This window comes from Suricata suricatta, chromosome 1, assembly GCF_006229205.1.
Source record: "Suricata suricatta isolate VVHF042 chromosome 1, meerkat_22Aug2017_6uvM2_HiC, whole genome shotgun sequence".
NCBI classification, from domain to species: domain Eukaryota; kingdom Metazoa; phylum Chordata; class Mammalia; order Carnivora; family Herpestidae; genus Suricata; species Suricata suricatta.
The window spans coordinates 90,416,552-90,431,173 of record NC_043700.1 but is presented as its reverse complement, the minus strand read 5'-3'; the positions used below and the strand labels follow the sequence as shown (position 1 = coordinate 90,431,173).

Sequence of the window (14,622 nt, the reverse complement as noted above, 5' to 3'; positions counted from 1 at the left end):
AGTCTGGGTCTTCTGTTTCTCCAGATAAACTTAACAGTCAGTTTATCAATATCCACAAAATAACTTACTGAGATTTTTGACTAGGATTGCACTCAATCTATGGACCAGTCTGTGAAGAACTGACATCTTGATTGTGCGTCTTCCTATACATGAACATGGACTATTTCTTCATTTATTTACTTCTCCTTTGATATCTGTCATCAGAGTTTTCCTCACATAGATTTTATATTTTGTTAGATATATACCAAAGTAATTTTTTATATGCTAAGGTAATTGGCACTGTGTTTTTAATTTAAAATTCTACTTGTTCATTCCTGGTACATGGGAAAACAATAAACTTTTGTATATTAACTGTATCTTGCAATCTTACTATGCCATAATTGCTTCTTTGTTCCATGCTTTATATTTTGGTTGAGTTTTTGGGAATTTTACTTTCATTTTTTGAGAGAGAGCACACAAGCAGGGAAGAGGAACAGAGGAAGGGGGTGGGGGAGATTGATTCTTAAGCATGCTCCATGCTCAATGTGGAGTCTGATGTGGGGCTTGATCTCAGGACCCTGGGATCATGAGTGGAGCTGAAATCAAGAGTCAGATGCTTAACTGACTGAACAACCCAGGTGCCCCCCCCCCCCACTTTTTTGGTCTTCTACATAGACAATCATGTCATTTGCAAACAAATTTCTTCCTTCCCAATCTATATAACTTATATTTCCTTCCAAATGGCATTAGCTAAAACTTCCAGCATGATGCTGAAAAGTAGTGGTAAGAGGGCAGAACACTGGGGCACCTGGGTGGCTCAACTGGTTAGGTGTCTGACTTTGGCTCAGGTCATGATCTCACAGTTCGTGAATTCAAGCCCTGCTTCAGGCTCTGTACTGACAGCTCAGAGCTTGGAACCTGCTTTGGATTCTCTGTCTCCTCTCTATACCTCCCCCTCATGCTCAGTCTCTCAAAAGTAAATGAACATTAAAAAAAATTTTTTTTTAAAGAGGGTACAACATTGCCTTATTTCTGATCTTAGTGGGAAAGCTTTTGGTTTCACAGCTAATAGATTTTTTGTAGATATTCTTTATCAAGTTGAGGAAGTTCTCCCCTGTTTCTAGTTTGCTGAGAGGTTTTTATCATGAAATGAGGGTTGGATTTTGTCAGATGCTTTTTCTACAGCCGTTTATATGATTCCCATGTGATATTTAATATAGATATCAGTAGCAAGGTTGGATCACACTTCTGAATCTGGCAAATGGCATATAAAGAATGGTATATTATACACTATGCATTTCTCTCCACCCAATCCACCATTTCACTGTCAAATGATGACTGAAAAAATATTTGGTTAACCTCAAATAACAAAGTTAAAATGAGACAGAAAAGTTGAAACCTTTATAGAAATATACTAATTCTATTCAAAATTCACTTTAATACTAAAGCAAGTATTTAAAATTGCTATTATTAAAAAGACTTCATGGATATTTGCTATTAATCACCACCAACATTTCTACCTTTTGGGTACGATATGACCAAGTGATACTAGATTTTTTTCCAAGTACTCATGGAGTATTTCCAAAATCATACCCTACAGTGTACCATAAAGAAAATCATAACAAATATTAAGAATCAATATCATACAGACTATAAGCTATGGCCCCTATTTAACTAGATTAGAAACCAATAATAAAAAGACATCTAAATACCTATGCACATGGAGAAGTCAAAATTAGACTTCTAAAAAATTCACATATCCAAAAAAGATCATATTGAATTTTTCATTTTATTTGTATAAAATTTGGGCATTTATAACCAGTCTTTTTCCTATTTGCTGTAGATTAAAGTTCATTGTTTTTATTTTGAGAGAGAGCGCGAGATCAGGGTAGGGGAAGAGAGAGAGAAGAGAAAGAATCCGAAGCAGGCTCGGCACTGTCAGCCCAGAGCTAACGCGGGGCTCCATCCCATGAACCATGACCTGATCTGATATCAAGAGTTGGATGCTTCGCCAATTAAGCCACCCAGGTGCCCCACTATTTACTTTAAATTAAAAATAATCTCTCCTATTTGGCTGAATTAAAACCTTGACTATTAAGAGAAACAGTAAGAGAAATAAAAACTGTGTTGCTCTCCAGAGGGAGACATGTGGGTAGATACAGACTGGCTCTAACCTTTTCTACTTTCTACCCAAAATACCTGTACACTATCTTACAATACAAGTTTTTCTCCTTCCTGCAAGCATAACTTAGTTTGGGGTTAGCTAAAGTATGCCTAACTTTCCTCCTTGACTTTATGTTTATGGTACAGGTGATAAAATTGTTATTTACAAATACAAATCAATAGCCAGTATCAGATTACTATATTTCAAACCATAGTCTGAGTTTGAGTTACCTGAGAAAATCTGCCTTATAAAGTAGTTGAACATGTCTTCCTTCAAACATATTTCTCAATGTTTAATATTTAAACACTTTTCAATTATTCAGTACAGTTCCCCATGGAATCAATACATTATATAATATTTAGTATCTTCAGAAAAATCCACTTAACCATGTATTATAACTGTTTCACTATAAATCCCAAGAAATATAATAATTTGCTCTAGATTGAGTTTATATAGCTCTGGATGTTACACAGCTAAGAATTATTTTTAAAAGCCCTGAAGATCTTATCTAACATACATTCCTTTGGGAAAACAAAGAAATAATGTTCTTGTCCTTCCAGAGTTTATAAGCCATTAAATGATCCTGGACTAGGGTAAGATCTTCTTCTAAGCTATCAATCTGGTCATAGCTAAAGCAGTCTATGTTAGAGAAAACACGGTAAAGCAAAAAGCAAAATAGCAAGGTAATAGAAGAGGAAGTAAAACTTGAAAACAAAAACGAATTAGACATGACTATTTGGCCACACTGCATCCTATTAATTTTACTTAATATTCCTACATTCTTCAAACAAATGACATTAAACAGACAAAAAGTAATACTGTTTTTTATTCTATTACTCTCAGGACCTGTACACAATGACTAAAGTCTCATAACATACATTAAAGAGTGGAATGTAGAAAAAGAGCTGCTCTTTACTTCAGAGTTGTTTAAATATGAGTCAATAATCATTTATTAAAATACATACTGCGAAAACATTGTTAGGCAATGAAGATAGAAGGTATAAGACTTTTCTACTTTAAGGGGTTTATAATCTCATTGGAAAAATACGATTTTTATAAAGAAAGAGAGGAGGAGAGGGAGGGAAGGAGATAGGAGATGAAAAGAGAGAGTAACTAACATAATGTAACATATTTATTACAAGACATAGTTTGTTGCTGAGTTTTGTAGTCAGCATTAAAAGTGATAGAGATTCAGAAATAATTAGTTTGTGAAGGTGAAAATATCTTCACAGTCTCTGAAAATTCTTGTACTTTCATTCCTCTGTAATCAAGGTTATAAATTCTATTCCATCAAATCTTAATGTTAAATTTACATATTTAATCTCACCTCTAGTAAAATCTTTTTCCTTTCTCCTCTTTGCCTATTTATCCTTCAGTACTCATTTCTTTTGGGAAGCTTGTCTTTCTTCTATCCCACTGGCATATTTCTCCCTAGTCTCCCGGATGAACCTAGTATGTGGTACCAGCTGCAGATGGGTATTTCATAGCATGCTGTGCATTATAAGAAAAAGAAAAAAGTAATAGTAAAATGTGATAAATGCCATCTATCTTTCTCTCATAGGCCACAGTTTCCAAGATTACAGATAATGTATTTGTCTTGATTTTTAATCTTTTCCTAGCATCTAGCATTAGTTCCTGGCTTAATAAGTATCTCCTGAATGAAGAAAAATGTGCATTACAAGATATATTAAAATGTAGCCTAGTATTTAAAATAAGCAATATTCAGGGTTGCCCAGGGGGCTCAGCTGGTTAAGCATCCAACTCTTGGTTTCAGCTCAGACCATGATCTCATGGTTCATGAGATCAAGTCCCACATCAGACTCTGCACAGATAGCATGAAGGTTGCTTGGGATGCTCTCTCCACCTCTCTCTGTCTGCTCCTCCCCTGCTCACTCTGTGTCTCTCTCTCACCCTCTCGCTCAAAGTGAGTAAATAAACATTAAAAAGAATAGGCAATATACAGAAGAAAATATCAATACAGTCTTCTAACCTACCGTTTGAAGAGCTGAAACTTCTTCTGTTAGTCGAGAAATCTGTACACTGAACTGTTTCTTTGTACTTGCAATCTGTAATTAAGACATTCACAAATTGTTTAGGTTCACAAAAATTGATTAATATCCAATATTTAGGACAATAATTTTTAGAAAAAATAAAATTGTAACTTTTTTTTTAAATTTTTTAAATGTTTTATTTATTTTTGATACAGAGAGAGACAGAGCATGAGAGGGGGAGGGGCAGAGAGAGAAGGAGACACAGAACCAGAAGCAGGCTCCAGGCTCTGAGCTAGCTGTCAGCACAGAGCCCAACGCAGGGCTCGAACCCACGAACGTGAGATCTGACCTGAGCTGAAGCCGGAGGCTTAACCAACTGAGCCACCCAGGCACCCCTAAAATTGTAACTTCTATGGCATAAAAAATAAATAAGCACCTGAGTATTAAAGAGTCAAGAATTATTTTTAATTTTTTTAAAGTTTATTTTTGAGAGACAGACAGACAGACAGACAGACAGACACACACACACACACCCCAAGTGTGAGTAGGGGAGGGGCAGAAAGAGATAGGGAGGCACAGAATCTGGAGCAAGCTCCAGACTCTGAGCTTCAGCTGTCAGCACTGAGCCCAACACTGGGCTCGAATTCACGAACTGTGAGATCATGACCTGAGCCACAGTCAGCTGCTTAACTGATTGAGCCACCGAGGTGCCCCTAGAGAGTCAAGAATTTATCACAATAGTGGAAGGAGAGTGAATTTCTATTAAAACTTATCATATTTGAAGTGAAAACTGGCAACATTTAAAAATATTTACTTACTAATCTGTTATAGATAATAAAGTCATTGTAGGTTAACATAAATAACATTTTATGAAAAATAAGTTCATTTTCCAAAATAAAAAAATGTTTTAGAAGAATGGTACTATTTTACATTTTTGTAAATTTCCTTAATGTTTGGCTCAACAAGGGACAGCTAGATTCACATCATCTACTTCTCTGTTCAACCTGTTGTGTCCTTGCACATCATCAGCTTCTGGAAAAAAATCACTGTACGCTTATCAGAGAATGAGTATGAGAAAAAAAAACAGTAAACTATAATTATGAAAGTAGGTGTGACTTTCCATACTCTCTGAACACTTTAAGAACAGGTGCCATAGAGCAAGTCAAGAGAAAAACTGAATTACACACTAGTTAGTTAAAACAGTTAAAAAGTGGTTAACTTTTAAGGCACTTTTGTTTTATAAAAAGAAAAATATTTTCATATTGCATAAATTTCAATACTCAGTAAATTACTTTGTGAGATAAACTCTTATTTGAATTAACATTTAAATTACTTCAAAAACAGTATGATTTATGTGTACAAAATATTTTTAAGAATTAGTTACATCTCATCAAGATGACTCTTATGACAATGTATTTTTCTAATAACTATTCATAGTTTTTAAAAAGACTAAGAAGGTTGGAGGAATTAAGAAGGCAGAGCAGCCTGGAGAACCTGAGCTTGTCTCATCCCTGAATGCAGCCAGATCAGCACCAAACTATTCTGAACACCTAAGAAATTGATCGGATGATAAATGCAACAATCTGCATAACTTGAGTTTGTCCTTAACCTTTTAGGAAAGATAGGTCAGGGCTGCAATAGACATATCTACAGAAATTTGGCAGGCCATAAAAGAGTGGCAGGATATATTCAACATGCTGAATCAGAAAATTATGCAGCCAAGAAATCTTTATCCAGAAAGGCTGTCATTCAAAACAGAAACAAAGAGTTTCCAAGACAAAAACTAAAGGAGTTCATGACCACTAAAGTAGTCCTGCAAGAAATTTTAAGAGGGATACTTTGAGTGGAGAAAAGACAAAAACAAAAAAGACCAAAAGCAACACAGACTAGAGAAAAACAGAGAACATTACCAGAAACAACAGCTCTACAGGGAACACAAAGGCACTAAATTCGTATTTCAGTACTCACTCTGTCAATGGACTAAATGTTCCAATCAAAAGACACAAGGTATCAGAATGGATAAGAAAACAAGGCCCTGGGGCGCCTGGATGGCTAAGTTGGTTAAGCATCTGACTTTGGCTCAGGTCATGATCTCACAGTTTGTGGGTTCAAGTCCTGCGTCGGTCTCTGTGCTGACAGCTAGCTCAGAGCCTGGAGCTTGTCTTCAGATTCTGTGTCTTCCTCTCTCTGACCCTCCCCTACTCACGTTGTCTCTCTCTCTCTTAAAAATAAATAAAACATTAAAAAAATTTATAAGAATAAAAAAGAAAACAAGACCCACCTATATGCTGCTTATAAGAGACTCATTTTAGACCTAAAGACATCTGCAGATCGAAAGTAAGGGGACAGAACAATTTATCATGCTAATGGTTGTCAGATGAAAACTGGAGTAGCCATACTTACATAGGGCAAACTAGATTTTAAAATAAAGACTGTAACAAGAGATGAAGAAAAGCATTATATCATTAAGTGAGGGGTTTATCCACCATGATCTAACAGTTGTAAACATTTATGCTCCAAATTTAGAAAACCCAAATATATAAATCAACACAAACATAAAGAAACGCATTGATAATAATACCATAAATAGTAGGGGACTTCATACCCAACTTACAGCAATAGATCATTCAAGCAGAAAACCAACAAGAAAACAATGGCTTGGAATGTCACACGGGACCAGATGGACTTAGCAGATCTATTTAGAACATTTCATCCTAAGGCAGAAGAATGCACATTCTTCTTGACTACACATGGAACATTCTCCAGACTCGATCACATACTGGGACACAAATCAGCCCTCAACAAGTACAAAAAGATCGAGATCATACCTTGCATATTTTCAGAATACATTGCAATGAAACTTGAAATTAACCACAGGAAGAAATTTGGGATGACCATGAATACTTGGGAGGTTAAAGAACAGAACTGGGGTGCCTGGGTGGCTCAGTCAGTTAAGCGTCCGGCTTCGGCTCAGGTCAGATCTCATGGTTCGTGGGTTCGAGCCCTGCGTCGGGTTCTGTGCTGACTGCTAGCTCAGAGCCTGGAGCCTGTTTCAGATTCTGTATCTCCCTCTCTTTCTGACCCTCCCCTGCTCACACTCTCTCTCTCTCTGTCTCTCAAAAATAAATAAAAAGCATTAAAAAAAAAAAAGAACAGAATAATGGGTTAACCAAGAAATTAAAGAGGCAATTAAACACTACCTGGAAGCCAAGGAAAATGAATACACGACAGCCCAAAAACTCTGGGATGCAGCAAAGGCAAGTACATAGCAATCCAGGCCTTTCTAAAGAAGAAAGAAAGGTCTCAAATACACAATCTAACCTTATGCCTTAAAGACCTGGAAAAAGAACAAATAAAGCCCCAAACCAGCAAAATAAAGGAAATAAGAAAGATTAGAGCAGTAACCAATGATGTCGAAATCAAAGAAACAGTAGAACAGATCAATAAAACCAGGAGTTGGTTCTTTGAAGGAATTAAGAAAATTGATAAACCTGTACCCACACAGATCAAAATGAAAAAGCAAAGGACCCAAATAAAATCATGAATGAAAGAGGAGAGATCACAACCAGCACCACAGAAATACAAACAATAAGAGAATATTATGAACAATTATATGCCAACAAACTGGTCAATCTGGAAGAAATGGACAAAGTCCTAGAAACATAAACTGCCAAAACTAACACAGGAAGAAATAGAAAATTTGAACAGACCCATAACCAGTAAGGAAATTAAATCAATAATCAAAAATCTCCCAATAAACAAGAGTCCAGGGCTGGATGGCCTTCAAGGGGAATTCTACCAAACATTTAAAGAAGAGCTAACACCTATTCTTTTAAAGCTGTTCCCAAATATAGAAATGGAAAGAAAACTTCCAAATTCATTCTACAAGGCCAGCATTACCTCAATTCCAAAACCAGACAAAGACCTCCCACTGAAAAGGAGAACTACAGACCAATTCCCCTTAATATACATGGATGCAAAAATTCTCAACAGGACACTAGCAAACCAATTCAACATGACATTAAAAGAATTATTCACAACAATCAAGTGGGATTTATTCCTGGGATCCAGGGCTGGTTCAATATCCACAAACCAATCAATGTAATACATCATAAAAATAAACTCAATATGGACAAAAGACCAAAATGTAAGACAGGAAGCCATCAAAATCCTAGAGGAGAAAACAGGTAAAAGACCTCTTTGACCTTGGCCACAGCAACTTCTTACTTGACATGTCTCCAGAGGCAAAAGAAACAAAAACAAAAACAAACTACTGGGACCTCATCAAGAAAGAAAGTTGCTGCACAACGAAGAAAACAATCAACAAAACGAAAAGGCAACTGATGGAAGGGGGAAAGATTCAAATAAAGAAGAAACAAATAATCCAGTGAAGAAAAGACATAAATAGACACTTTTCCATAGAAGACATCCAGATGGCTAACAGACACATGAAAAGATGCTCAACATCACTTATCAGGGAAATACAAATTGAAACCACAATAAGATATCACCTCATACTGGTCAGAATGGCTAAAATGAACAATTCAGGCCACAACAGATGTTGGCAAGGATGTGGAGAAAGAGGAACCCTGCTGCACTGCTGGTGGGAATGCAAACTGGTGCAGCCCCTCTGGAAACCAGTATGGAGGTTCCTCAAAAAATTAAAAATAGAACTACCCTACAACCCAGCAATTGCACTTCTAGGTATTTGTATCCAAAGGATACAAAAATACTGATTTGAAGGGGCACATGCACTACAATGTTTATAGCAGTGCTATCAACAATGGCCAAAGTATAGAAAAAGCCAAATGTCCATCCATTGATGTATGGATAAAGAAGATGTAGTATATATATTCAATGGAGTATTACTCAGCAATCAAGCAAATCAAAAGGAATTAAATCTTACCATCTGCAACAATGTGGAGGGAACTAGAGTGTATTATGCTAAGTGAAATAAGTCGGCCAGAGAAAGAAATCAAATAGGATATGATTTCACTCATATGTGGAATTTAAGAAACAAAACAGAAGAACATAGAAGGCAAGAAAAAATAAGATAAAAACAGAGAGGGAGATAAACCATAAGAAACTCTTAAATACAGAGAATAAACAGGTTTGCTAGTGGGTTGCTAGGTAAGGGGATGGGGTAAGTGAGCAATGGGCATTAAGGAGGGCACTTGTTGGGATGAGCACTGGGTATTATATGTAAGTGATGAGTCACTGAATTCTATTCCTGAAATCACCATTACACTATATGTTAACTAATTTGGATTTATATTAAAAAAAAAAAGGACCATGAGGATTACTGATACTGATGCTATCATCAGTAAACATATGATCAACAAAGATTTTTGGAAAATTTCTAGATCTTATAAAATAGATTATTTCTAAAACATGATGTAAACCTTCTTTAGAACACTTATAAAATTGACATATATTTTATTTGGTTAATTAATAGAAATTACCTTCTGAAGAACTGACAAACATATGTGGGTCCATTTTAGCTCTACTTTAGATTTTGATGTAAACTTTGCCTATGAATAATTATATGAAGGATCAATCCATCCTATTTATGGGTCAGTGATAATCATAGTTACTATTTACAGAGGTTTGATGTGTTAGTGACTATTTAGAGTGGTATAAGTGTTGTTATCTCATTAATTCTCACCAACAATTTGCTTAAGTAATTAGTATCCTCACTGTACATGAGGAAGATTAAGGCACAGAGAAATTAAGTCATGAAGGTTTTTAGAATATGAAAGTTTTGGTTACTATAAACCAAGTCATATCCACTTGTCTCTCACATAATTTTTTAAAAGTGTTTTTAGTATCTAGAAATGATATGCAGCTAGCTTGAGGGTTATGACCATAGTTGTATATATATTTTGAAATACTTTTATAATAATGTTGATAAATTCGGTGAATTAAAGTGTTCTGCTTTTTAAAAAGACTGTGTATAACTACTGAGACCAATGGTATATACCAATAAAATTATATGCTGCAGAGGTCATAGAAAATTTTCTGAAGTTAGTATCTGATAAAGTATAACGTAAACCTTGCTACGTGAGCAAATACATGTATCTGGGAGGTTGGCAGTTTAATGTGGTTAGGGCTCGGAAGTCTGTAAGGGAGCTGAAATCCCATCTCTTACCCAACCTCACTTCCTTTATGTAAACATTTTCTTTTATAGTTTATGGATAGTAAGGATATTGATAAACCAAACAGTAAGGTAAATTAACAAGAGATAGAAATAGAAAAGGCCTACCATAGTACAAGTGTTGCCTAACAGGATGGATATAATTTTGGCCACCAACTTTAAGCCATGACTTAAAATAAAAAATCAAAATCAAAACCAAAATCAAATAATTTTTTTCACAAGTTAAATTTTACTTGAAAGAGATCTGAGAAATAGCTATTTCTGTGTTTTAAAAAAATAAGCTATTGTCATATTTTGTTCAGTTTTACAGCCAGAACATAAACATGTAATAATTTATTTATTATATTTACTACAGTTAATAAAAAGATACTTTTTAAGTCATTATATGTAAGTAATCCCCAATTCAACAGATTAATTCTACGTATTTGGAGGACATGTCAAATTATAATAAATGGGACAATTATTACCAGTACAGATGAAAATTTTCAAACATTAAAAAATGTTTTAAAAGTATAGTGATATAAGAAAACACATATTATATGTTCTATAAAATCTTATCATTTATTTACAAAAATAATACCTACTCTTGAAATTCCATATCTGCAGATTTACAATATGTAGATAATGAAAGATTCCTCATTATTCTATCTTCCAGGCATAGCACTATTCAAACGTTCATGTATAGATCTCCAGAATTTTTTGTTTCACAGATGGTTACAACATTTCTTTGATAATTTGCAATTAAATGAAGATTCAAAGGACAATGCTAAAAATAGTGTTCATCTTGGGAATTATGATCTTAATTTTCTTTTACACTTCTTTCTTTTACATTTCTTTTTATAATGAACATGTATTACTTCTTAATAATAACAATAAAGTTTATTTTAAAAAATCAACTTGGCAATAGTGTGGAACTTGGTGAAAGCAGGAACCTAGCAAAGTGCTTGGCACATATTTAGTACTCAATAATTCTTTTTGATTTTTTAAAAAATTTTTTAGAGAAAGATAGCATGTGAGTGGGAGAAAGGGGAAGAAGGAGAGAATCTTACGTAGGCTCCATGCTCAGCACAGATCCGAATAAGAGGATGGATCTCATGACCCTGGGATCATGACCTGAGCTGAAATCAAAAGGCAGGTGCTCAACTGACTGAGCTCAATAGCTCAGTGCCCCTCAATAGCTATCTTCTCCATAAATACTTCTTGAGTGAATAGTTGGAATAGGAGAGAAAGACTGGATGCAAGGAAATCAAATGGAACCCACAAGGAAGGGAAGATAAGGGAGTAAAAGAGGAAGATCACTTCAGAATTGTTGAACTTCAGATGCCTGGTGGGACTACTAGGTATAGAAGCAGCTGAATATTCATGTTTGTAAAGGTTTAAACTGAATATACAGATCATAATATCTTTGAAAAATTACACTAAGATTATTTAAGAACTTAAAATCAATGTGAATTTATTTTAGGATTAGGAAAACCAATTAGAGGACTTCTCCGACCATGAGTACTTTGATAAAACATTTTTATCACTAGAAGTCATAAATTTATTAAAGATTTTGAAGATATGCCATAAAAACATTTCAAACTACAGCCAAAGGTATAATATTCTTAACCCTAAGAATAGAACAAGGATTTCTACAGAAAGGATACACAAATTAGTAATTTTTTTTTTTTAAAGCCCAGTTTCAGTTTGGATTCTGCTTTAAATCAGAGATTTATCTTAGGAAGTCACCTAATCTCAGCCTGTGACAAAGTAATAGATTTCTAAGAAATCCTTTTGCAAGAAGCCTTATACAGAGACTTTATAGGAATGAAAACTCTACCATTTAGTTGATTAGGAGAAAAGCAAGTACATTAGCTTTATTTGACTGATGAGACTTTTCTTTCTTTCTTTCTTTCTTTTTAAAAATGTCTTTATTTTGAGAGACAGAGACAGAGAGCAAGCTGGGGAGGGGCAGAGAGAGAGGGAGATGAAGAATCTGAAGCAGGCTCCAGCTGTCAGCACAGAGCCTGACGCGGGTCTCGAACCCATGGACTGTGAGATCATGACCTGAGCTGAAGTCAGATGTTTAACTGACTGAACCACCCAGGTGCCCCATGATGAGACTTTTTATTTATTATTTTTATTTTATTTTATTTTTATTTTTTTTGTAACTTTATTTTTTTTTAGAATATAACAATATTTTTTTAACATATACAATTATTTTCCATCATTTACAATACAGTAGTTACAATGACACTCCAAATGGATAAGCAAAGTAAAAAATCAGAACTCCAACTTCTATTTCATGTAATTAGACTTATACAGAAATTAGAAGGTTAAGTAACAACTAGTTAATCACCTAATTTCACAGCTATCTGAAGTAGCAATCATTATATAGCAGCTTATCTATGATACATTCAAGATAAATGATACAATTTATTACTTGCCCATAAGCTAAAACACAGCCTGCTTAATACCTTTCCTTAAATTCCACCTCTTGATGAGACTTTTTAAAACAAGTTTACTTTAGTCTACCTAGGAGGGAAATAATACTACCTACAGGAAAATACAAGTAAGAAAAGAGTTAACACCTTTGTGCATCCAGTGCAGGAATATACAGTGCATCTATAGGAGCTCATTTTAAAGCAAAGGAGCATTAGTTTTCAATTCTTTATATTAACTATTTTCATAGACAGACTTTATGAATATACAGGAAATCATTTTAATGTAAATAATACAGTAAAATTGAAAAAAACAATAGTTTTGCTAATTCATGTCTCTCACAAAAACATCAAATAAAAAAATTGGAACCAAGAGATGCTGGGAAAGTGGCTAATTCCAGTCTGAGGCAGGGAAAGTACAAGATGAGAGAAGAACACCATTTATGCAAAAAAGTTGCAGAAACAATGAGAGAATAAAAAAGCCTGATGGTAGTAGGTTATGACAAAAAAATTAAAAAGACCAATGAAACCATAGCGATATTAAAAAAGGGGGAAACTCTACCGAAAAATGACAGCTAATAAATGTATAAAAATGATAATATAATCATTTGTAATCACTTACAATATTTATTTCAGGCAAGGATGATTAATGGATGCTCAGACCACTGGATGATAGCTTTTGGTAGACAGCACATCTGGACAGTCTTCAAGTGTCTCCCCCACTTATTTATAAAGTATACAAATGAAGAGTTCTATTCTTACCACCTAACCATGTGGTCAAGCTTAGCTTCAACCAATGCATAACCTGACATTATAGCTTCCTGATGTGATGAAGTGAAATATACAGTATCACTCTGCCAGAAATGATCTGAATCGAATCAAGAAGAAATGATTACAAGAATCCATATGTGGAATATTCTGGATTCTATAAAGGATTCTTTGTCATACACAGAGAAGACAGGGGACTAGGTTAAATTGAGGGAGACTACAGAGAGACAGTAGTCAAATGCAATGATATGTAAATTTGGATTGGATCCTGAATTTAAAAAACCCAAAAGGCATAGCCTACCACATCAGGCGCCACTTACAGGGTGGGGCCTGCCTGGGATTCTCTCTCTCTTCCTCTCTGCCACTCCCCTGCTTACACGCTCTCTTTCTCAAAATAAATAAACTTAAAAAAACAAACCAAAACAACAACAACAAAACTATAAAGGATATTTTAGGGTAATATGGGTGTAGATTAAAATAATATTCAGGGCGCCTGGGTGGCTCAGTCGGTTAAGTGTCTGACTCCGCTCAGGTCATGATCTCACAGTTCGTGGGTTCAAGCCCCACATCAGTCTCTGTGCTAACAGTTCAGAGTCTAGAGCCTGCTTCTGATTCCATCTCTCCCTCTCTCTGCCCCTCCCCCACTTAGAGTCTGCCTTTTTCTCTCTCTCTCTCCTCTCTCAAAAATAAATATTAAAAAAAATAAAATAATATTGTTTTTTTAAAATATGGTAATAATGATGTGACTGTGTAGTAAAATGTCCTTTCTCAGGGAAAAAAATGCCAAGGTATTTAGAAGTGAAGTGTCATTATGTCTGCAGTCCATGTCCAAACGGTTGGCAAAAAGACTATGTATACAAAGACAGATGGAGTGGGTGTGGCAAGACACTAAGAATTATCACGCTAAGGGGTAAATAAGTATTCACTGAACAGCGTTTCACCTGTTTAAGGGTTTGAAAGTTTCTAAAAGTAAAAAAATACATAATGGGAAACAATTACTCATAGTAATTGAGGGTGGAGCTCAAGAATCAACAGACTTGTATTTACATCTAGTTCTGCTATTTCATAGAGGTAGAACCCTGTTACTTATTCCAGTTTCTAAAATGGGGTTTTTCATTTTTCCAATAGGTTTTTGTGGTTTCTTCC

At 34.9% G+C, this 14,622-nt stretch overlaps 1 protein-coding gene across 1 annotated transcript in view; it reads right to left on the bottom strand.

The window, feature by feature from the left end:
* Positions 1 to 14,622, bottom strand: part of SCLT1 (sodium channel and clathrin linker 1) — a 203,976-nt gene that overhangs the window by 73,281 nt on the left and 116,073 nt on the right. Inside the window, exon 14 of the mRNA XM_029941012.1 lies at positions 4,138 to 4,209. Coding sequence (XP_029796872.1) covers positions 4,138 to 4,209 — 72 coding nt within the window. The remainder of the gene's footprint in view (positions 1 to 4,137; positions 4,210 to 14,622) is intronic.